A 25,505-nucleotide genomic window follows, 5' to 3' on the forward strand; every position below is an offset into this window, starting at 1 on the left:
ATATCCCTGTCTCTCTTCCAGACACACATGTGCTATTGGGGAGAACATATTCCACAATCCTACATCTTAATATTCTTAGAAGAGACATGAACATACAATTAATTGCACTGTTAAAAGAATATATCCTAGATACTGTGAATGGTCTGGATAGAGTTCTTGACAGAGAAAGAAAAGTCCCCTGTGTGAGCAGGGCACAAAGAACAAACGAATAGGAGAAAGCTTATTAACATGAGGCACTTTGGGCATGAGATACGAATGCCAGCATGGGTGGTGGCAATCTGAGCGTTTACTGGTGTGTACTTTGCCACACATTCCCTTGGGATCAGCCACTTCTCCCAGCATCTCATTACATACCCAAGAGTCAAGGCCCTTGCTTTCCCTGGCCACTCATGGCTGAAGACCAAACCTATGCATATTGTTCAGAGACCAGTTGCCATATTGGATGGCTTAGACATCTTAACTTTTTGATATCTGTGATGAGACAGTCCAGTGCCACAGTTTTAAATATTATTTAATCTATAGGAATTAATGCCTTGTTGCTTGTTAGTTCATGCACAGTCAGTTTCAATGCCAAAGGCCTTAGAGTACAAAAATATGTATTTACCTAAAATATTGCATTTGCTTATGCTTTACACTAAGGAACATATTTGCAATACAGGAAACACGTTCCAAACACAGTACCACAAGATTCATTATTAGGGTAAAGGCAGATCCTTACTGTCCAGCAGAACTGCTTCAATGTAACAATGAGCTTGTGGACATGAGTCTTGCAGAGGGAGAGCTCAGTTCTTCCCTGCTTGTCTCACTAGGGACAAATCCTGGAGCCACCCAGCATTTTTCACCCTGGGAAAAGCAAATATCCTCCTTGTTCCCCCATGCCTGCCACCATGACTGGGCACAGCCTCTTCCTGTTACTTGGCCACTGCGTTTCTGCTGGTAGCAGAGGGTTAGATCATTTTCTTCTCTCTCTGTTGAGGTTCTTTGCTCAGCATGGCTTACATTCCCTGTCTGAAGTTACTCTTTCCTGATACAGAACTCTAATAAAAATTTAAATATTTTCAGAAAACCAGTTTACTCCATTGTGAACATTTGGTTCTGCAAGGTGAAAAGCCAGCTACAGACTGAACACCATCGTTCAGCCTATCACAGGTGCACAAAGACTAATTGTGGTTTAAAGGGTGGCATTTAAGAGACTGGATCTCCTCAAGGAACCCTCGCTTCCCCCTACTTCCAATGGGGAAGTATTGCAGGAATTGTCATAACACTGGTAACATTTGGTTGTGTAGCTGTGTCATTGCTCTCTTTTAAGGTGTGTCATTGCTCTCTTTTAAGGTGTGGTAGGTACAGTCGTGTCCAATATTTAGAGAAGCTGGCCAAGAAGCCCATCCCACCTGTTTTCACAACAGAGAGTACCCAGCAGTCACCCTAATGGACATTTCATTGACTTGGCAAATGCAGCCTACATCTGCAGGCTGGGGAGCTGCCTTTCCCAGGATCAATACGCCCCCAAGAGAACACACAGCAACTGGCAGAGGCCAGAGGCTAGAAAGCACCTCCCTAACTCTCTTCAGAAAACAGCCTCTTTCCAGGGCACCATCCCCACTCACTCAGGGAACACATGGTGCTCTGCCACCCTACAAATAGCTGGATATGCAGACTTGAAAGGTTCCCAAATTTATGGCCTTTTATTTTCCCATATTCCCCACATACTGTCACAATGTTGGGTTATAAAATGTGATCTGAGCAATCTCCTGCTTAGTAAATTATGTAATTATTGGAGAACTGAATTTTTGTGGATGCCAGCTAGTTGGCCAGCTAGGAAACATTCAGCAATGAGATACCAGTTTTCAATCAGTTTCTGGGGGGAGAAAACCCACAAAAAATTTCAAGAAATTTGGACAATGCTCGTACCAACTTGCTTTAACTTCTGGTCAGTTCTGAAGTGGTCAGGCAGTTGGACTGGATGATCCTTGCAGGTCCTTTCCAGCTGCAATATTTTATTCTAAAAGCAGATTCATTAACACATCAAAGTGAGGAAAATTGCCAGAGCATGCTGTTAGACTGAGTCTACTGATACTTTGTATTATCAGAATGATAAAATAGCATCTCATAGTGACAAAGCTGGCCAAAAACAGTTTAGGGGACTGATATTAAAATGCAGCACAAGACACAAATTTCACCTTTTCCGTATTCCCCTGTCTCAGTTTCCTCATTCTGTGCCAGAAGGATCAGAGGCAGCAGCTCTGGCAGATGCAAGAGCAGGCAGTCTCCTTAAAGCAGCACTGATTGCTGTACCAAATAACCTCAGAGATGATTCCTGACTTGCTCTCGCCAGCACATCCAAAAGATATGTTGCATTCACATTATCCAATGAGGAAAAGTAGAAGTTCGCTGACCAAGCCCAGCATTCACAGTGATCCACTTCAAATGTGTATTGAGCCCTCAATTTAATCTAGTCTATAGTGCACATAAGCAAATAAATAGATAAAGCAATCATTAAAGCAAAATAACCAACAATTAACTGTAGTTGCAAACCCATCTCCTGGAAGAGACGATTAATTGAGAATGGGCTCACACCCTGACCTTACAGGAAATCTGGAGGACCTGAGTCACTGAGCTCTCCCCATCACAAACAAACAACACAACATTAAGCTATGGTGAGTTTATATAACCCATACATTACTTCAGACGTCTATACACACAGGAGGTGGGGGCAAAAAGTCTAAAAATAACTGTGAAGTCCCAGGACAGGCAGTTTGATAGTGCATCTCCCTCCTCCTTCTCTTCTGAGGCTCAGGAGAGGCAGGGATGGCCTCCATAATCCCACATTCGATGAAGGACTTCCCCCTGTCAATAGCTTTACTAAAAAATCATTCAGAAGGGCATAAAGCACCACTCAGCTTTATTAAATCTTCTCAGCAGTCAAAGCTGTCTGCCTGACGTCTCTGTCTCCAAATATCTGGGAAGCCCAGGAACAAATCCCAGCACCAGACCTGAAAAACACCTGGCATGGGACCCTAAGCTGATGTGGTGGTTGGTTCTTTCAAGGCTGAGGTGTGGTCCACTGACTTAGTCTGAAATGATTTAGTTTGAGTGATTTCCACGGTCTGGAAGAGTAGTGTTGTGGCTGTAACTGTAGCCATGCTAACCACAACCGTAGGCAGACTTTTGGGTGACAAATGCCATGACTGCAGATGTAAAAACGTATTTAATTCTTCTGTAGCGGAGATCCCTTTTTTGTGTGTGTTTTTTCTTGTTGGTGTTTAATTTCTTTATATACATGCACTTTTTAAATGGCTTTGGGAATTAAAACCACGAAGCCAATACAGAAATGGGTATATTTGATTTTAAAGGCTCTGCCTATTTACATGGGACAAATCAATGACATTACCATTTCCCTGGGATGAAGAGGCATACGGATAGAACCTATGCGGATGTAAGACTTTTAGTTTTTCTGGTCTCCCCCTTCCTTTCTCTTCTTAAAATCTCTGCAATTCCACCAGCAACCTTTAGAGACAAAGGGTCTGTGACTTTTTTTCAGAGTTGCATTATTGCCTAGTCCTCCCTCAGTCAGAGGACTTTTCTTGATAACATAAAACAGCGCACTTTGTCATCTGATTCAGTGGCAATTTTAAAGCTCTGCAATGAATTGCAATGAATTTGCAGCTCATTTGAAATGAATTAAGTTGATGAAAGGTCACAAGGAACCAAGGACAATTTTTACAAAGCATCTCCAGGCAGTTTTTCCAGACCATCAGCTCTCTTTTGCTAACCCAGGAACACATCTCCCACTCTTTAGAAAGCAAACCGTCTGTTTCCCCATAAAAAAAAAAATCCCAAAGTATTGCCTAATGAAACACACAAAGAGTCCTTCTCATGCTATGGGAACACATTTCAGGATTCTGCTCACGTGCTTTTTACTCAGGCATGCTTTGATGTAATAGCAGGGGAGAGAAATTTTGAAGGATTTACAGATTAATCAGCCAGAGCATGGATGTAGGTTAGGACTACGAGAACCGTGCTCCTCTGGGATATTATCTGCAGCTCAACTTACCCAAGATGAAATGAAACGTTGCTTTGGGAATGCAAATGAATTAGGATGTCACGAAAAGTAATTCAATTTGTAGCAGTGGGGTTTTGAATTTGGTTACTTACCTACAAGATCTTTATTTAACCGTAAACCTGGTACAATACTTACTGTGATTTCCGATTTGAAATTAATTGTACTGCTAATTTAAAAATCAGGTCTGGTAAGTACTAACAGATTTTCAGGTCATGTCTCTATCACCTGTGTGTATATCTCTATGCCACTGCACACTTATGGATGCTCTGTAACAGATCTGCACAACAGTGGGATCTCTCACACGTAAAAACAAGGGTAAGACTTTCATTCATTTCACCACTGTGGAAGAGGTAAGTGGAACAAGACAGCTAATTAGTCATTCTCCATTTCAATCCTCGATAACCACAAAGAGAGCTTGTTTTTTTACTGCAGGCATTGTCTTACATCAAACAATTTGTAGATAAGAAAAACCAGTTCTCTTCCTGAAGGCACACAAGCAAGTATTTTGATGGAAAAGATGAAACAGCATTAGAAATTAACTGTAACACTTCTTCTCTTCCCTAGCCACCAGAATATGTCCATTAGGACGCAGTGCTTATATACAACTATATCATCCAGACTGACAAATTTTGCGCAGTCTGCTGTTTTGGTACTACAGAGCACAAGCCATTAATAGCTGACTGCCTCATTCAAATGAAACAAGACAATTATCAGCTGTAACTTACACAATTAATAATACTGCTGCCAGCATTTTCAGCAGAGATTTGATTCTTTTATAGCTCATTTGAAGTCTTTAGGGAACGTGTTATTAGTACATCTGTCCTGCTGTAAACATAATTATCATGCAAAATTCCATTTATCATGCTGATCAGGAAGCACTTTCTATCAGCCTTTCAGCCTGGGAACACTGATAAACAGGCAAGGGAATCTGACTGCCCCAGCTCAGCGGGAGTGTGCTCACTGCCGGGACCAGTGCTCTTTCCGGCTGAGCCTGTGGCAATTTTCTGAATAAGCACGAGACTTGTGCTGACCTCTGACTTTTGGGTACATCATGTTTGAACTCAGGGTATATCCTGCTGGACACTGGTTGTTTGTATGATCTGTTGATTTTATGTTCTCCTGTAATTCCTTGCTCTTCTCCAAGACCACACTCATAGGTGGTTCAGGCTTCTGGAGCTGCTGCACAGGGAGAAGGCAGCAACTGGATTCGCCATGACCATGGCTCTTAGTCAGCAGCATAAATCAAGTCCACATCACAGACAACAGGCAACACCTGCTTCACAGAATGTATATTATATCACTTTCAATATACAAAACTGGGCTGGGGCCAGGTGTAAACAAACATCAGTTAAACAGATGTCAATGAACACGGTGCTGAATTTCAGCTAAAATGGGTATGAGGTTTTAAATAGTGAATACTATCAAGACTTATCAAACTCTGATGCCTTACATGCAGAACAGCCCACAGCTGCAGGCTTGTTGTGCAGAGAAACTACATGGACAACTTAACCCTCAGAGACCTGCAGAACATCCTGACATCAAAGTAAGATTAAGCAAAGTAAAGGTCAGCCCCTGCACAGACCTCCTGCAAACTACAGCTTCAAATTGGTTTAAAACAGCCTCACTTATACTAATAAGCTGATGCTGTGACCAAAAGGTGCCATGCTGCTTCAGCTATCTACCACCCCCTGCATCACACCAGCAGAAGGTCTCCTGCAGCCAGCCAGGTAAGGGAAGCACACAATTAGTGATCAGCTTCTCTTTGGTGTTGTGAGGGAGGAAAAGATCTGCTGTCCTCAATGGGATCAGCACAAAACAATCCTCAAACCACAAGAAGTGATTAACTGTTCCTGCAGGCTGCTCCCATAGCTGCTGGCTGTCCTCATGCCTTCCTCCGCTGCGGCTCTGGGTACCTCCTTCAACTCAGCCACTAAGCAGAACCTCAGTCACAGGAAACAGGCTGGTCTCCTTCAAGCTCAACAGATAGAGATGGCAAACATCTCTGTGGCTAATACTGAGCACATCCAGTCTTTGGGACTTATTTTTTTTCTGTAGGTTGAAACATTCTTTTATCCCAGTGTTTGAAAATTGCCTGACAGGACATAAGGGACCTGCGGGTGCCCTGAGGTTGATGGAATCAGACTGCCACAGCAAAGGGCAAAGGAGGAGGAGACCAATTCCTGATGATATCAGAAAGCAAATGTTGTTTCAAAGAGAAATTATTTGACTGCTGATAAATTTGTGATAAAGTTATGTTGGTTTTTCTTTTAATGTGGGAGAAATTCATAAATCTAAACCAAGAAAACTCCTGTTGCAGGCTGACATTGATACATGCAGAACATCTGCATGACCACAGAAACTCCTAAGTTCACTATGTTAATATATTGAGCCATTATGGATTGTATTTTAGGCAACTTATTTCCAGATCATTCTGATGCTTCATTTAATTGTATTAAGATGGGGTGACTGTGAGAAATAAGTGGCACAGTGGTTACATCAATTACTCTCTTTAAATTCAAGAATCATGCATATCCAGATTGCTTAATTTCTCCCATACATCTGCATTTGCATATCTTTCTTCTCTGAAGAGCTTTCAAAAGCTCAAGTTTTAATCAGAAGACTATTTTTGATCCTAATTTTCCAAGCTGCAGTAAAGCTGCTTCATGACCTAATCTGATGGCAAACGTACCATCATTATACTGTGGCTTCTAGCAAGTAGTACAATAACTGGGCATAATGTTTCTTATTTTTAATCACTGATACACCAGGTGCCTTGTGTCTAATTAGAGCTATCGATCTGCAGACATTGCTTTAACTCAGACTGGCAGATGACTTGTTGGAGCAAGCGCTGCCTGAGGTGAATAAAATCCCCTGCTGGGCAGTGTATGCATATCAGTCCCCCCAGACACACCCCAGCACACCAAAGCTGTGAGCCAAGGCAGCTCTGCCTCCTTGTACACCCAACTCTGACTTTCTGCCTTTATTTTTGATGCTATTCACAGCAAAATCAAAAAATCTCCTATTTCATGGGGAATGGAGCATTTTGATTTGCCTGAAGCCAAAGTTTCACCTAGATTTTTTTTTCTTTTTATATACACAGAAGCATACATATTCATCTGCACATATGATACAAAAGACACATACTCAGGAAAACAAAAGAATGTTTCCCACTGTTTGAACATGCCTCCTTTATGAAGAATTATTGAAAAAAAAGTTCACAGAGTTTCCTCTGGTTTGGCTTAACAGCTTTAAACGTTGTGCTTCCAGACAGACAGAAAATCTGGCTTACCCACAGCTTCCCCCCCTCTCTGCTCCACATTTAACAGGTCGCTGTTGTGACCACAAGAAAGATGGCAACTGCTGCTAAAACTTTAATCTCCCCCTAAAGTTGTAATCTTTATATAGCAAATATAATGAGCTTTCTCAGTGACATACTTCAACAATGTTTAACAGGATTGCATAAGCAAAGTTATATTTAAATCCACTGAAAATGTAACCCAATTCTCCACAGTCTGCTCTGGTGATAATTAATGACAGATTTCATTAATATTCACTTATCCGGTATTTTTTCTTGTAGGATTGTGTCCTGCTAACACCAAGACAGTGGAGAAGAGCTGTCTTCTATTAAAGAAGCTCTGTTAGGCATCACAGATAACATATGGAGCGTGACCATGCTGTTCTCTATCCTCTATTACCCCTCAGTTTTATTCTCTAGAAATTGTTCCAGGCGCTAGTTCCAGGCTGTAACTAGAGTAGGAGCAGGAGGTATTCTGCCACTGCTGTCAGAGAAGCCATTGGAGGACAGAAATGGAAAAAAGAAAAGAAGTTTCCAAGTATTTTGCAAAGTAGTCAAACGCTTGGAGGTGGCAAGGTTTCACCAGGAAGCACCAAATTATCTATCCTATTCTCAAACAGGAACAGTCAAGAGACACTCTTTTATGCCAATGAAATTTCAGTTTCCCAGGGCAACACAGGGATGATACCACCACAGCCTCCCTCTCTAGGGCAGGCTGCAGGAATGTTACCCCCAGCTCTGCACTTAATGCAAATGCAGGAAAAATCACGTGAAGCCGTATCCAACCTCTCTCACAATCCACACCTCACCACAAAATAAATCTTGAGCCCAAATCTCTGCAGCATTCTGAGATCCTCCTAGCTATGGGGGAGGACAGGGAAGTGAGGAGGAAAGTGGGAGGAAGAAGGAAACAGCTGCTTCCCCTTCCCAACCCGGTATTTCTCCTGAAAGATCTGATCTCCACCTCATACACAGAGTGTAACAGGAGCTACTTTCTTTTCCTCTGTCCTGAAAAAATATGGACAAAAAACCTTACTCTCCTTTACTCTTGCAAATCATCTACCCTGTCAGTGCCAGTTTTGCTGGGAAGCTGAAGCAGCATCTTTTGCTGGGCTGCAGAAACCTGTGCAAAGACAACTGTCACTCCCAGCATTTAGTTTTAATTCCCATTTGAAGCCCAGTGAACTACTCCAGAGCATAACAAAATGCCCATTAAACTTTGTAAAGAACCAAGTCTTCAATTTCAAAAATATTTATCTTGATCTCAAAGATGCTCACTCTATCTTCTGACTCCATGGGCAAAAGATTTGACAGACCACACATACATAAAAAATCAGAAACTCAAAAGAAATTCAGTAACACCAACCTCCCAGGCTATGCACTGGGAAGCTGGCCGTGGAATTGCCTGATTTCTTGAATACTTGAGAGGAGGTAAGACTTTATTTCAACTCATGGATTACGGCAACAATTGGAGAGAAATTCTTATAAATAAGGCTCACAGGTTCAAGAGGCAGCTGTTTGTCCCATCCCGACATTACGTGTTGGCACAATCCTGCAGTGCCACTGCTCAGTTTTCAAGGTTCTTTTACTGTTGGCAGTAAACGTGTTATTGTCAAAGACTGTCAAGTCAACCACACCCAGGCATTTTAATCAGACACCACACAGCTGGATTCATACCCCAAAGCCAGGACTGTGGGCAGCTGTCAGCCCCACAGCCACCACAAAGCGAGCAGCTGCTGCTGGGACAAGTTTCAGCAAGAGCAGGCAGTGAGCTACTCACAGGCACTGCTGTCGGTATGACCACAAAACAGGTAATTGTGAACAAGCTCCAAGCTGGATTTGAACAGCTCAATCCAGCAGGAGGTGACACCCCATCTCACCACAGGTTAATGACCTGCTGGGGATTTGGCATGCCCCAGAGCAGCTTCTCTGGTTTCGTTGTGAGGGGCAATGGTGCCCCTGGGTCACATCCACAGAAGAAAAGCATTTTTGAAACAGGAGGCAATTGCCTTGCTGAAAAAGAAATGTAATAATAAAAAGAAATAAAATCAGAAGTGCCTCCTGATGGACTTCAGCACAACAAGTTTCTTTGAGAAGAGAACAAAAGCTGTCCGTGCGTCCAGGCCCTAACCTCAAATACCGCTGGATGGGTGGAGGATGTGAGAACAAGCAGCCAGAAGGATGCCTGGTTCCCCTTGCATTTCTCTTCACCTCCTCCTCTAAACTCAAGAACCACACTGCTGATCATTAGGGTGTGGTGGCTTGTTTTCCAGTTTCACATCTACCTTAGCATGGCTCCTGCTGTGGGAGAGGCCAGTGCAGAGGCAGCTCCCCAGACAGCCCTCCATACTCCTGGGGCACACTATTGAGCTGTCCCCAGCAGCTGCATCTTCCCATGACAGCAAGGACCAAGGCAGACACTAAACGCAGCACTGAGATGGGCACAGTTGTTACCACTTCCATGGTGATATCCAGCATTTTCCAGAGAGCCTCATCTCCATGAGAAACATATACACAAGGACTCTGCACGTGCGTATGTTGCATTCAGTATTCATTGCTGGTTCTCTGAAAGTGGAAAGCATGAGAGACCTCTGACTCGGTTTAAACAACAAAAACAAAGCTAAAACATATTAAACATTCATGAATTTCTGTGAATCCTTAATGAATCTTATTTTCTGCCTTCTGTTACGTAGCTCTTTAGGGCTACATCCTTCATTTTTTTATTTCTTTTATCTTGAGAGCTAGAAACTTTGTCAAAACAGCAGAATGCAAGGGGATTAGGCTGAGCATCTCCACTTCTTCTCAACAATCCATTAACTTTGAAAAGCCTCTACCATAGATTGGAAGACTTTGGAGCTGGAAATACTGGAATAACTTCCTCTGCCACAAAAATGGAAAGGAGACATGGGACCCTTTATCAGGTCATGTGACTCAAATGTTGCTAATGCTTCCAACCATCATGAAAAAACATTAAAATCTTATGCAGAAAGAAAAGAAAATAAAGTTTGAGTCCCTGAAAATGGATAATATTCATCTGGCTCCCTTACTCCATTCAATCAATTAAGCTGTGTACTTCTGAAAGCTGAAAAAATTAAATGTGGGGTAATATGAGAGCAGAGGCAGACCTCTGTGCTGGCTTAACCCAGCAACTCTTGGAGTTTAAGGTGATACTTTGGGTTGTGAAATAAAATCCTGGAATTTTGAACATATTTGCTTCAGTGAGCCTCTGCTTTGGGGCCACTAATCCCTTTAATTGCCCCAAATCACCTAGAGGCAGAAAAATCTTTGTTCTATAAGCAGCATTAGGCAGACAACAAAACCCTTAATCATAAAACCAGCTGGGGAAAGTTTGACAGCAGCTCATCATGTCTTCCTAGATTAAGTACATTAAAAAGAACATAAAGCATGAAGTGCCATGAAAAAAAAATCTAATTGCACACAATCGTTTACAAGAACATCTCAAACTTTCCCTCTCAGATTTTGAAATATACCAGACCAGTAGTGCAAAGAGGTCACTTACAGCAATAAATTGTTCTGATCCTGTCAAAACTCCCGCACTTCAGTATTCGTAACAAAGGTGCTAACTGCTTGACTAATGATGCATTTCTGCAGAAACCTCAGCTGATGGGGCTCATGCTCTAATCAAACTACAAAACTGCTCCAATCTGACTATTTTAGGCAATGTCTTTATGAGCCAAAGGCAACAAATTACCTGGAAAAGTAAGACTGAACATATCTGCAAGTGTTTGCAGGATCAGGCTCTATTTTTATACTGCCTTTTATCAATGACAAAAGCTAATTTTAAAAATTGCCTCTTTCAAGAGATGGTACTAAATATAATACAAGATTTATTTTATAACAGCCTTGAGGGTGTGTTAAAACACACAAAAACTATCTTCTAAAAAGGATTAAGACATATTTAGATGGCACAGACATGAAATGCAGACCGAACAACTCCAGTACAGATACTAATCATGTGAAATGGATAACCTCATAATAACACACATCTTAGATCATCTGACTTGTGTGTCTGTCTGCATATTCAACATCACAGCCCCAAGCTGAAAAAACACAGACAGAGAAGAAAGAGATTCTTGTTTCCTGGTAAAGCTTCTTGCATTAAAGAAGTGAATGCAGGGCAAAAGGCCCATTCAAAAATGTGTCGCAAAACACTTCACCACAGACCTAGGAGCTTTGTTGTGAGAGGAGAAAGGAAAAAAAGAAAAAAGGATTTTGAGCAACAATATTGACTAATGGGATTATGTATATACAACAGTCTCCCATTCACAACACCCTCCCAGGGAGCTGAACACAAGCTCAATTTTACCTGCGCCAGTAACAATTACATCATTTTATGGCAGATATTAAGCCAGCAGGGTACAGACCACAAAGCTGCTACCAAAAATACTTAATCTTCCAAGGAGAATATCAGACAGGCAATTAAAGAAACAGTAATCCTCCGCCAAACATCACGTTTTATCATCTGTAAACGTACATCTGTAAATCTCTCTCTCTTTGCTTTAAGTAGGAGCCCATGAAACATACATTTTCGTAGAGTAATTCTAGTAATTTAAAGCTTCCAAATTATATACAATGTACTAATAGTGTGTATATATGTATACATATATATGTGTATTATACAATGTATATAATTATATATAATATATAATATCTGGGTAAGTAAAACACAGAAAATAGAATCCTGATGACAATATAACAGCACATGAAGACAAACTGTTCAGCATCCTTTTGTGCTTGCTTGCATACAAAATCTTTCCTGTATTCATACTAGACAGAAGGGGTATACAGAAAGAGACCCTAGGAGCGAGCATCCCTTCTTTTTAATATATGAACTAAATTTTCACCCAACCACAACAAGCATATATGCTTTGAAGGTTTTTAAGAAAAAAAAAACAAACCAGAAGACAAATTTGGGAGTAGAACAGCTCCAGCTCTAGACAGGAAAAAACGGTGTTTTAGCAACTGGAAAAACTTATTCATGCACCTCATAAAGAATAAATACAGCTATGAATACAGAATAAACATCCTTGATTGTACTAATAAGAACAAATATAATGTAGGCACATGGCTATTGTTTGAAGAAAAGCACATCCAAAGCTTTCACAGTGACAACTCCAGCCCCCTGCCACGCTCCAACAGGCGCTGCGCAGCCTCGCAGACTGCCAGGACAATGTCAGCAAGGAAAGGGATGGTCAGGTACTGTGATGGTCACCACCACGTGCCTGTGGTGAAGCTTTCCAGGGCAAGAAGGTGTCAGGAGTGCAGCAGAGGAGGGGGGAGCATAGAGATTGCAGCCAATGCTGAGGTTCCCCCAGAGGTGTTGTTGCGGCGCAGTGAGTAGCGCTACCAGCAGTGGTAGTTGGGATACTCGATCCTGACGGCAGGAAAACATCTCCACAAATTCAACAAGCAAAATGAGGGATGCAAGTGCTAACACAGCAGCACTCAGCTACCTGTGACAGAGCAACAATGAGAATCGTGAAGATTTCCTCTCCTGGCAGGATTTGCTAACAGCTATTTGGAAAACAGAAGATTCACATGCCTTTATTTTTCATTTAGAGGCAGCAGGACGTTAGTAATCTGTCCAGATATGGAACCAGAATTGCACTTCTGCTGCTGTCTCTTTGACTGGCCGAGAACCCGCAGCATTTTCTGTCCTTCCCACAAGTCTCTGCAAAGGAAGGAGGTTGAACAAAGTGCCACTATATGAGGGCCATGGCCCCCACAGCAGCAGGAAAAAAAAACAAATTATGCAAAACTTGTACTGTTTTGCTTCAGTCACCCTTTGCCTCCTCAGACCTGAACAATAATGAGCTTGTCTAACACGGAGGAAAGGGGGGAATGGCTTTGTGCTTGGATGGGTCAGAGCAGATAAATGCAGATATGTGCTCACCAAACACCACCTGCATCTGGCTGGGATAAGGAAGAAACACAAAGGTGTTTCTCACAAGGGTGAGAAGCTGCAGACAGCAGCACCAAGAGAAGACCACAACCCTCCCCCTCTGTGCAAAATCTTGGTGTGGCTCCCCCTACCAAATCTCTGGAGGGATAAAGCATGAAGTTACATTTGAGAGCTACTTACATAGAAGTCATTGGCAAAATTTTGCCCTATTGCTTCCACTGAAAGGGAAATCAGCTATATTTTGTATGAAAGTGGGGCTTTTTATTTTCTTTTGATTAAAAAAATGAGCCCCCCTTGCCAGACCACAGGAACAGAAACCACTACTTCCTCAGTCACTGCATGTTCACATCTAAAAAAAGCCCTGGACAAGGATAAAACGATGCTGGGTATGGCATCAGACCTCTGCATTGATCAGGCTCACAAACTGCCATCAACATGTGACAGACAATTTTGAAATTTTGGTTTTCCTGTTTCACCTTTTCCACTAAACAGACAGGAAATATATCTGTTAATGTGAACAACTGAACAAAGAAAAGTAATATCCATTTTTGCAGAATCTACCACATTACAAAATGAAAATCTAGAGAGTCCACGACTGACCAATAAAAAACCAGATCCCTCCTCAGTTCCCTAGGGACCTGAAGTCAAGTTTTCACTACCATAACCCCTTATCTTGGGAAAGTGGATGTGAGGATCAAGAGCCTCCCAAAAGATAGTCTCTTCTAACATATGAAAATGACACAAAATCCCCCAAACAAACAAATAAACAAAAAACCAGACAGGAGCACGTTGAAATATTCCTGGGGAATCATGCAAAACAAAGAACTGCAACAACTGCAAGGCAAGTGCCAGTTACACAAAAGGCCGTGCCACCCTTTACTGTTGCTATCGCATTCATTTATCCCATAAGATATTCAAGATACGCAATCGCTCAACGGGTTGGAAATAGTACCTCTGCACTTAAAATAGAAAAGACAGGCCTAATCCTGTTCTCATTTGTACCTGAGCAACCCTGCAATTAATTCAGAGGTTGTTCGTTTTCAGGTGCCTTGATCTTTGCAGACAGGCAGTGGCTTACAAGCGGTTTTTCATGCCAGCCTCTTTGCTCTCAGCCCATCCTCCCCAAGGGAGCAAATTCCAATTACAACCCACACCCTTCTGCAATGCCCTATTGCACTAAACAGGGCATGGGCTTGGGGCTTATCCCCTAAGGAATATGGAGGTGTAATGGCATTTTGTACAGCACTGAGCACAGCACCGGCACTTGCACTGGAAAAAACATCCTCACTCCTGTTGCAACTCTGCATCTTGCAGGAGAAGGAAGCCTGCGAGCTCACAAACAGACTGCAAGAAAATACAGATTTCCATTCACATCATTTATTCAACCTTCCCACAGAGCATGACGACAGCATCAGAAAATACTGCCGTGAAATTGCCTGTTTAAGGGTGCTGGCAAATTCATACAGTTTGCAGTGTTTATTTTCAAACGTGTCTGTTCAAAGTTGCTCCCTGTTGCACCCTAGCACTGTCTTTGACTTGAATAGCCTTACATCAATAAGGAAACTAATGAACAAACAAGGAACAAGTATTTCTAATAATCTCTTTAAAACAAACAGAAGCAATTCAGACAATGAAGTCTGTTCCTTAAAACAAATGTGTGCAGACACTTGCTACTTGTGAAGCTGCTCTTGAGTTCTGCAGTACCTGGAGTGCCTTTTAAAATAGAAGAATATTTTATCTTGAGGCAAGTCATGCACATGGAAAAATACAGATTTTCCAAATAAATCTCAAAGGTCACAATGGAGGTATTTGACAGTGGCACTTTGTGTTCTGCTGTAAATAAATCTGCCTCTTTAAGCAACCACCTCTGAGCTGCCACTTCTGGATTAGCTTATGCTTAAAAAATGGGATTCTACAAAGCAGTGAACACCACCAATTAAAAATCAAACCCAGTTTTGCTTTAGGAAAACAGCCTCATATAATTAAGGAGGTTCCACAACGCTGAAGAAAAAGGTTTATGTAAACTCCATTTTTAAAAATATAAAAGCAACCCTTTGTGCTTTAAAGGCCACAGTTCCAAGGCTATTAACAGCAGACGAAGATCTTTCCCCACCTTTTTATATAACCTGATGCAGCACCTGCACAACTCACCTACCTAAGCAATTAAACTGCACTTTGCACTGTAACACCTGAAAGCTGTTTTGCCTCTCTTCATATTATCCAAAAAACGTCTCCATGTTTTGCAGTCAGAAACGGTGTCATTCACTTAACTAAATTCAGGGAACTACGAAGCGTGCCTGTAACTACCAAACCTCCTCAACTGCACCCATGTCCCAGGTATCAAGATGGGTGTCTTCATTTTCAAGTAGCTGTCACCTAATGAGGACTTTAGTCCCTGTTGTGCATGTCCACCACACCCCAAGGACACGTGGGCAATACTTCTGTCACCCTGTATTTGTCTGGGTGTAGCTGATTGCAGCCTTGACTGGAAAAGGAGGAAATTAATCTACTCTTATGTTGGATCTGTAGGTATTAACAGAGGCGCAAAAGCAACAGGAAAATAAAATTTTGACAAAACATAAGGAATAAAGTTGGTGAGTTAAAACCCCAGAAAGATATTTTCCAGATGCATTTCAAACCACAGCTGACATCTGGCTTCTGCTCTACCCTACACCCTTCACACAGGCTGAGTACAGTGGAGTGGGGAGTGCAGGTTCCTAGAACATGTCCCTGTGAACAGGGAGCAATGAGAGCTCTATGAGCTGGCCTGAAGGCAAAGGGCTTTATGTGACATTCACCTCCTGGATCCCCCATTCTCCATCCCTGTATCTGCTGGGGGTACTGCATGAAACCAGATGACCCTCCAGCCGCCACAGGGGCCATACCTGAGTGCCAAAGGCATCCTGTCTCCTTGGGGCAGAGAGGCTCTGCTCTCCCCTCCTCCAGCACCATGCACCCTAATTCAGCAGACCTCTTTCTGAAGCAGGCTGGTGAAGCTGTGCTCCTTGCACCCTTCTATGGGCACACCACAAGGCTGGGAGTAGAACCCACTTCTCTGCTAGCAGCTGCGGGGGGCAACAGACTGCCCCAGTGCTGTGAGTTATCTCTGTAAAAAGCAATAGTAATAATATCCCTTCAATCATGATGAAACTAAATCCATGCCACTGTGCCAGCATGTACACCTCCTGTCAAAAGGGGAGAGAGCTCAGCTCAGGATCTCTTGCCTTCTCCTCTCCCCTTTCTGGTATATGAACCTCTGCATCATCCAAACTCGTTGGAGGGCTGAGACATCTCCTTGCACTTCCACCCATGGCAGACCTACCAGAAACAACAATGCTGGAAATGATGGAGCCTTCCACATTTGTCCATTCAATTTCCTTACTGGGAGTTACTAACCCTGTTAGCTACCTGCAGTGGCTCTTTCTTCATCCTGGAAAGGGAAAGGAAATGATGCCCCAAAGAGGGGAGAGGATAAACAGAAACCTGTCACCAGCCTTCCCACACCGCAGAAGATACAAGCAACAAGGACAGCAATGATGCCTGTGGTTGGTACTTACTGAGGCTGCACTGGCACCACCACCACATCCCAGTATCACTTCTCTGTCCCTTGTGTACACAAAAAAATCTGAAGGTATGACCAGAGCAGTCATGGGTGAAGCTACCCACAGAAGACAGCACACGGATGGCAGAGAAAAAGAGCTCAGTGCAAGTAGGCTGCTAACCCAGTGGCACTGATGAATTCCCAGGAATTCACTAGGAATTCCCAACATCCTACCCTAAGCCCAGAGAAAGGGAAAAGCAAGCTCAAGAGCTTAATCCCTGCTTGTTTCATACAGCTCAGTTCCTGCTACATGGTGCAGAAAGAAGTCATCATAATGTCACCTTACAGATTTTTCCTGTTACACAATAAGGGGATTTTTTTTTCTTTGCAGGAAAATTTATGCTTCTTTTGAATGCCTTTACCTATAAACTGATGTGCCTATGTCTGATTTGCCTTGACAGCATGTAGATTTGAAAACTTAATCATATTTACCTTGGTAATATGATTATCTCTAGGAGCACCAAAACATAATCCATTGTTGACTGAAAAATTATGATAAACTTCTCTAGCTTTCCATCTTTTAATCCCACCAATACTATAGAGTCAAATCCCTGATATTGCAAAGATTTACTTCCTAGCAAAACATCATACACTGGTGCTTGATTTAACTGAGCAATTTTATATATAAGTAAACATACAGTCCAGGGTTTTCAGGATCCCTTGTCAGAGAGGACATACCTTCCTCTGTCATCCAAGACAATGAGTGGAAAATATATTTCAATTGTGGTGAGTGAATTTTCCCCCAAACCTCAATTTCACAAAACTGCTAGCTTGATCTATAACAACACAGGGGGAAACACCACTGCTTGCTAAGAACATGCAATTGTGCTTTATATTCATAGATGAGGTGAAAAGTTGGTGGTTTTCTTTTTTAAATACTTCTGCTAGAAAAGAAGATAGCCTTTGCTTCACTTCTCATTCACTTCTCAATTTTCCACAACAGAAAACCTTCCCTAGGCAAACACTCCGAAACACTGCTTCTAAAAGCAGTGCTGGCTTTGAAATACATCATGAGAACAAAAAATACATTTAGCATTGATGACAGGAAAGCAGTTGCTGTGAACATAACACGGCAGCCCTTGTAAAGGAACTTCACAGTTCCTTAAATATGTATCCCCCTAAATCTGCATATTGCACACTGAAAAGCAAATCCCAAGAGTCCTAGAAAGCTCCCACTGGCACACCACGTTTTCTCCAACTACAGTTGAATTTTCTTCTCCTAAATGCTCTACCAGGCTCTCTATCCTACCCTTGCAGCAAAAAAAAAAAAAAGAATCCCAAACAAAAAATCCCAAAACTTCTGAAAGCCCTTCTTTACGAAAACAAATACCATTCCCTAAACTTCTCAGCGTGTTATTTGCAAACAACAGGCCAGCAAGCAGATATTCTCCATATGCCAAATTATGTCATTCCCATTTTCTAGAAAGAATACTTCTCACAGCAAACTGGCAAGGGTTTTTTTCAGTTGGGTTGTGAAAAGAGCCAGCTCTGTGTCTTGCTGCACCTGCTGCGTTGCTAAGTCTGGTATCTGGTGGCAGCCCCACAGCCATCCATAGCAATTCTGGGTCCAGAAAAGAGTTTGTCATAAGGGCTGAGTACACCCTCAGAGGTACTGGCAAATGTTCAGGGGTGAATTCTGTGGATATTTGCATATAGATTCCTGCAGACATCAGCTTGTCCCATTTGCAAATAGAATCTGCTTTCCCACGCTTCTCAAGGGACAAGCTGGTGCATACAGAAGTTTCAGTGTACTGAAGCCCCAACATATAAAACCAAACTTCTGCATTTTTAGGTTAAATATAAAAAACAGCCTTTTCATTCATGTGGTGGAGAACTTACACTACAAGAGTAGTGCAGCTGAAACCAGAGGGAGAAAAGAATTAATAATTAATAATTAATCTTCTCACCTTCCATCCATTTGCCATACTACTGAGTCTCCTGACAGCCCACCTGACATTTACTTTTTTGAAACAAGGAAATCACAGAATTTATAGAAGATTGGGCTTTTTTCCTCTTTTCAGAAAGCACACTTGGGCAATCTCATATTTGTGTTTTAGGTGTTTTGAACTGTTCCAAGTTAAGCAGTATCTTCTGCCAGAAGAGTTCTCAAAGTCATAATTGCAGACTAAAGCATACTTCATATGCAAAAGCTATCATCAAACTATGATCTGTCATTATCCTATTTATCTACCATGGAACTATGTTTTTGTGATGGTCTGAAGGGCTAGTGACTCACATAGCTGCTACCCATTTTCATCATTTCAAGGTGCTTTCAGCACTCTTATGGTACAGACAAAAGCTGTATAGGAGGCTTCTAAGGAAAAGATCAAGTTTGGCTGCCTGCACAGGAGATTTTTCTGGTAAAGAAAAGGGTGAAAAGACAGATCAAGTAGTGGAAATGCACCCAGCACATAAGCAAACCTGCTGAAATTTGCTCCTTCTGCTCTCCTATAACCGCAGCACTATAACCACACATGGCAGGGTTGGACCTGGAAAGCTTTGCATTTGCAGCCAGTGAGGGCAGCCAACACAAACAAGACTTCTCATGGGTTACCAGCTCAGGTTTCTTCACAGGGGTTAATGTGTACCCACCCAGGTATATCCCTCTCACTTGTCCAGCTCTAAGGCTGCATCACTCTGAAACCTGCAGAGTCCTGAGGCTCTGGCAGACACAGCTGCCTCTCAGCATCTGTCCCTCCGTAAAGCTCCCTCATTAATTCCCTAGTACACATGAACACCATGTTCTGTCCCACTGTTCTGCTCTTCAGAATTGACAGCAAAGGGTTTTTTTCCTTGTCTGAAGAATATTAACCTTTTTTATCTGACAGAGATGCTCACTAAATAGTGTAATAAGAGCCTATAATATGCCAGAGCAAATTTCTGTGGGATTTGTTTTTAAAAGCTTGTGTACTAAGGGAACAAGGCTGCTGCCCATCTATCTGTGTCATACTCCAATGACTTCTCAACCACTGGTCAACTCCAACTAACACTGGAAGATCTTCCCATTTCCAGCAGTTTCAAAGGAAGTACCAGAGGCAGGCACAAACATCTGTGCCCTGAACAAGGGAAATGTCTGGCAGAGACCAGTGGTGGTGAAAGCCGGTCTGTGTGAGGTGGGGCAGGCTGTGCTCAGCACAAGCACAGCTCAGAGAGCCCAGCAGCATCAGTGACTGCCCCTGCACAGCTCTTGGTGAGCGAAAGGACCCAGCCTCTCAGCGTGCTCATGCTGAAGGACATGGGTGCACCCAGCCCTCCTTACAGGACTCACAGAGGAGCTCACACACTGTGTGCTACTACTGAAACAGCCCTTATTACCCAATTCTTAACCCTGCTGCTGAACACTCCCCCTTCAGGGTGGCACAGGAATTTAGCCTCCTGAAGTGACAGCTGAGGTCAATAAGCATCCCCTTCTTTAGAGCCAGCAGCTATCAGTGGTATACAAGGTCGCACACCTAAGAAAAGCCTTAGTTTAGCATGTGCACTTCCCATTGACTTCTCAGACCATTAAATCGCTGTCTTCATGCTATGCTTGTATACATCATTCTGAAATCCAGGCTGCCCAAAGGGCTTTAGGTTCAGTGAATAGCAGAGTGTCCATCACTCACAAAAGGGCTGATGTGCTTTCAGTGACTCACAGGCTACCTCCTGATGCTGGGATGACCCCACCGGGTGGAAAGTGCTCCCAGCTCTTTGTTCTGCTCCCCTTTCAGGACTCTGCCTGTATGACACTTGTTTCTGAGACACTCTTCTTTTGTCTCTCATGTGTTCAGTTTGGAGGCATCTTCTGCTGTGGGCTGAAACTGCACTGCCTGCCTGCCCAAGGCCATGGAGAACTGGGTTCTGACCCCTCAGCCCTCCACCACAAAAATACCCAATGAAGGGATTTAGCCCCTAAACACAATCTTGGAGGCTTCCTGCAGCACGAACAACCCATGGAACTTTGCAAACCCACTAAAGTCAAGGAAGTCAACCATTCTAGCATCTCCCTTCATTGCATCTCTCCAAAAGATAAATATTGAGGCCAAATGCAGCTCTTTCCTTTCTAATAGGTAGAAATAAATTGAATTTTCACAAGCTTCACTAACTGTAAATTAATTTTAGAATTACTTAGGAAATGAGATTTATTGTAGGTCAGTAAATTCTGAAGAAAAGCCTGTTTGGACCATGATAACCTCAGTGTCCTTCTGAATGGACCTCTCCCCAGTGATAACTCAACAGTTACTCTCTCCTTGCTTCCCAGCACCTACTGCTCCCAGAAGGAATTCTCCTGCCCATCTGCCTTCAAACCTGACATGGTGGCACAGACAAATGCAACCTTAAGCATTGTTTAAACTCCAAATCCAATCACCAATTTGCTTCCTTATCAAAACAGAAAAAAATCCAAAAATAAACAACACAAAAAAAGAAGCATGTGCTTGTTTCTAACCACCTGGCCCACTGGGAAAGGAAACTTCACATATGAAGATAGAAATACTTTTCCCAAAGAAAACTATGGCAACAAGAATTATAGGCGCACATAAAAACAGGTACCTGGACCATCACATAATCCACAGGATGTGAAATTATTTTAAACCAGTGCTGCTGAAACCTGGTTTCACAGAACTCCTCTAATTTCAGATTATTCAGCTATTAAAATGAATTATAATACCACATGAAAGAAACCTAGTTTCTAATAAACTCATGTCCTTGTCCACTTATTTACCACAAACTGAAACAAACTCCTTCTGCAGGAAAACAGGAGCCTTTGGCACCAAGCAGCCAACTTCTGAACAAGCCTATTTTTTGCCATTTACATATAATTACATACTAGCCTCCAAGCAGCTAGAAGCTCCATGTTCCTTTTTTGTATCATTTGTTTCTTGTGAATACACATAGAGCACAAACCCAAACCACATTAATGATAACCTTGTTAAATATAAACTAGTATGCAATTATACAAACTGCTAACACAAACAAAAAAGCCAGGGAACTCTGATTACATGTTCACAATGGTTTCTGAAAACTAAATAAAAATAACATAAGGCTACCTGTCTTGCCTGATATTGTAACAGAAAAAGGTTTCACTTTGTAACTTACCTGTCTCAGCACACAGGACTAGTCTGTCAAACAACTCCTCAAACTCAATTTCAAGCTCACTCACAGCACGGAGGGCAGAAGGGTGGGAGGAAAGGCAGCCGGTGCACATGTGAACTACCAAAAAATCTGATTTTCCTCTCTGCATCATCCTTCAGATGAGCTAATGCCTGTCCCTGGGCAGGTGCTGTGCCTTTCACCCTGTCACCCTGAGAAGGGCTGGCTGTGTGCTGGGGACTTGGCTCCTTCCTCTCCATTAAGAGAGCAGCAGAAGGGCTGCTCGAACCCTCTGTTCTTGAGCTTGTGCCAGCCTGGTGCATGCCTGTGATTTAACTTCTGTGCAGCCAAGGGTGAACCCAGCAACCAGAGCTCCTACCACACCTTTTCATTAAGAAGATGAGGCACTGGCATTCTGTGCAACCTCCCCGGTCTGCAGTTGCCCATTCCCGGTGTTTAAAAACATATACCTGTTCCAGAAGAGAAACAGATCTGTTGAAGGCAGGCCAAAGTCTGCCCTGGACTGCACACATGCAGCATCACAACGGGCAGCAAAGGCAGGGGACATTTCCCAGAGCTCTCCCGCACAAAAGTCAGCCTTAAGCAAGTGCTACAATGGAGGGCCTCACACTTGTCAGTGGAGCAATGCAAAGTCTCCACCACAGCTGTATCTGGCTCTCTAGAAAACAAGACAGCATGAGAAAACCACTACGTTCCTTGCAGCCTGCACCACAAGAAAATACATGGCAAAGATGACAGCCGCTATAGGATGGGAGGAGCATCCTGGAAAGGTTTCCTTAGGTGATTTCCCTTGCCATGGACTTGGGCTATGCATTCAGTTTGTTTGCATACTAGCAGCAAAGCTGAACTTGCAAGACTCTGGATTTCTAGGTTGTAAACAAGAACAGTAATTACCTTTCCCTCTTAAAATCCACTCTGTCTTCATGTAATAGAAAAAAACCCCAAAAACCAAACCAAACAACAAAAAGAAACAACAACAACAAAAAAAACCAACCCACATAGGTTGTGGAAGAAAATGTTCAGAAAGTGAGCAAAAAGGTGCATGGGAAAAAAATAACTGGAAGAGGAAGGGCTAAGTGAGATCTAAGTATCCTTCCCATAACCAAGCACAGGATCAAAGCATGCAAGAAAGGAAAATCAAGGATGATCCCTGGGAATCCAGAAAAGTAACACTGGAACCATGCATCAATAATAAACTCATTAAGTAGAAGGTCGAGAAGAATTCAGTCTCTTGAATGCTAAGTAAGTTCAAGAGTAGAAAAGCAATTCCCAAATCATGGTCTTTGGGTCACTTCTACTGCACAAGGCTGTGGGTAGAATCACATCACAGACTGAAATGCACAAGAGTGGGGGTGTGTGTGAGTGTGACATAGCTGTGCAGGTGATCCACGGAGAATTTAAATGGTTGTCACTGCAGAAAATGTTTTGAGAAGCACATGACTGGGAGAAGAAGGGTGGTAACCCACCAGCAGGCATTCTGCTTGGGAAGGTGGGGCTCCCTCTAGCACAGCACCTGAAAAGGGGCTCAAAAAAGCCATCAATACAACCTAGATGGAAGGGGAAAAAAGACCAAACAAACCAACCAACAGTGGGGCATGCAGCTAAAATAACTTTCTTCTGGAATACCTCCAATTCCTCCAAGCTAGTTGGTTTTGAAAGGGACTTTTCTACAGCGATCTATGCTCAATTACCCTTATAAACCCTTGCAATAACATGTGACTCAAAGTCTACCTATTTGTCCAAGGGAGAAAGAAGGAGGGAGTGTGGCAAATGGGGAATGTGGGAGTGGCTGCCAATGTGGGCTTGGGGAGAACAGTCATTTCCTTCAGCTTCTTCCCTGCTTCTTCCCCCCTCCGTCTTTGATATCTGAGTACGTTGTTAAGGAAGCGAAGGAAGGTGATTTCGTATCCACAGGCATTTACACATTTTTACATGATTGCACCTTCTTAGCCAGAAGTCTCAGCTTGAGAGCTGAAGCAGGTGAGCTTGTTCCTTGGGGAATTAAAAGGCAAAAGAGTACCCGGCGGCAAGAAACGACCCAGAGGAATACAACGTGCTTGGTGATAAAGAGCTCATTTAGGGTGGTAGCGAGACGCTGTTTAAACCACGCGTTCGCACCGTAATCCGTGGATTTCGATGCGAAGATTTCCTTGCCCCTTGTGGGCTACCTGACCGGGCTACAGCCCACTTGACTCAGAGCCCGCTGTCCATAAGGACAGGCAGCACGGCGGGATGAATCCACCGGCAGTCGGGAGGGCAGGGTGACAAGCGCTGCGCAGCTGGGCTGGGCTGGGCTGCGGCGGGGCACGGCGGCCGTGCAGCCGCACGCCCGCACTGCCGAGCAGGAGAGAAACTTTCAGCCACTCACACCCAGGCGGGACCGACCCACCGCCTGCTGCCGCCCGGGAGGCTCGGGCACCTCCGCTGACCTGTCCCTGCACGCTCGCACATCCCCGCCGCTGCCGCTGCTCCCCCGGCCGGACGGCAGCGGAGCCGGCCCCGAGGAGAGAGGCTCCCGCCCCGCGGCTGTCGGGCCTCCCTCCCTGCCCACGGCTTCCCCCGGCCGCCCGGCGGCCGTGCCCGCCCTTCCCGAGCCCATCGCCATCCTGCGCATCCCTTATCCCCGCATCCCGAGCATCCCTCATCCCCGCGGCGCGGCTTACCGGGACCGCTGCAGCTCGAAGGCGGCGGCGGGGCCGGGCTGCCCCAGCTCTCCGCTGCCTCCGACGCTGCCCTGGGGGCTGGTGCGGCCGAAGGGCACCGGCAGCACCCCGGCCGTGAAGGAGTTGAGGCGGCCGCGGCTGCCCGCCACCGCGGCGCCCAGGAAGGCGGCGGGCGGCACCTGCACCGCGGCGAAGGCGTCCTCCTCCTCCTCCTCATCTTCCTCCTCCTCCGGGGGCTCGGCGGGCGCCGCCGGGGGGCTGCCCAGCCGCGGCGGCGGCTGCGCCTGGCGGGGCCGGGCGGCGGGGCCGTCGTTGCCCGGCGGCGGGGGCCGCCCGTCGAGGGAGATGCTGGTGAGGAAGGAGAGCGCGGCCTGCCTGCGGCGGGGGTCGCTGCGCGCCGGCGGCGGCAGCTGCGGCGGCCCCGGCGGCGGCTGCGGCGCTTTCCTGGGGCAGGGCTCCGCCGGCGGCGGCAGGGGCCCGGCGGCGGGACTGCCAGGGCTGGCGGCGGTGGCGGCCGCCGCCATTGTCGGCCGGCTCCCCCTCCCCTCGCCGCTGGCCGGGCGCTGCCTCTCGCTGCCGGCCCGTCAGGCGGGCGGGCGGCGGGGCATGGGCGCCGCGGTGCCGGCGGGGTGCATGGGGGTGTCGGGGGGTGCGCTCCGCCCGGCCGCGCCGCGCTGCCCCGGGCCCCCGCCGCCCGCCCGCTCCGTATTTATAGGTGCAGCAGCCGCGCCGCCGAGCGCCCTGTGCAATAACACGGCAATCACGTGTGGGAAACGGGGCGCTGGAGGAAAACAAAAGCCCGGCCAGCAGCCCGGAGGAGGAGGGAGAAGGGTGGGTCTCGGCGAGCTCCCTCCTTTCAACCTCTCTTT

General features: G+C 44.6%; 1 protein-coding gene across 2 annotated transcripts in view; it reads right to left on the bottom strand.

The window, feature by feature from the left end:
- CABLES1 (Cdk5 and Abl enzyme substrate 1) overlaps positions 1-25,175 on the bottom strand; it is a 70,762-nt gene extending 45,587 nt beyond the window's left edge. For both annotated transcript variants that reach the window (XM_086890386.1, XM_086890385.1), the window contains exon 1: positions 24,637-25,175. In XM_086890386.1, the coding sequence (XP_086746512.1) occupies positions 24,637-25,160 (524 nt within the window). In that variant the 5' untranslated portion in view covers positions 25,161-25,175. The remainder of the gene's footprint in view (positions 1-24,636) is intronic.
- Positions 25,176-25,505: the final 330 nt, after the last annotated feature.

Source organism: Cyanistes caeruleus, chromosome 1 (genome assembly GCF_971803275.1).
Source record: "Cyanistes caeruleus chromosome 1, bCyaCae1.hap1.1, whole genome shotgun sequence".
NCBI classification, from domain to species: domain Eukaryota; kingdom Metazoa; phylum Chordata; class Aves; order Passeriformes; family Paridae; genus Cyanistes; species Cyanistes caeruleus.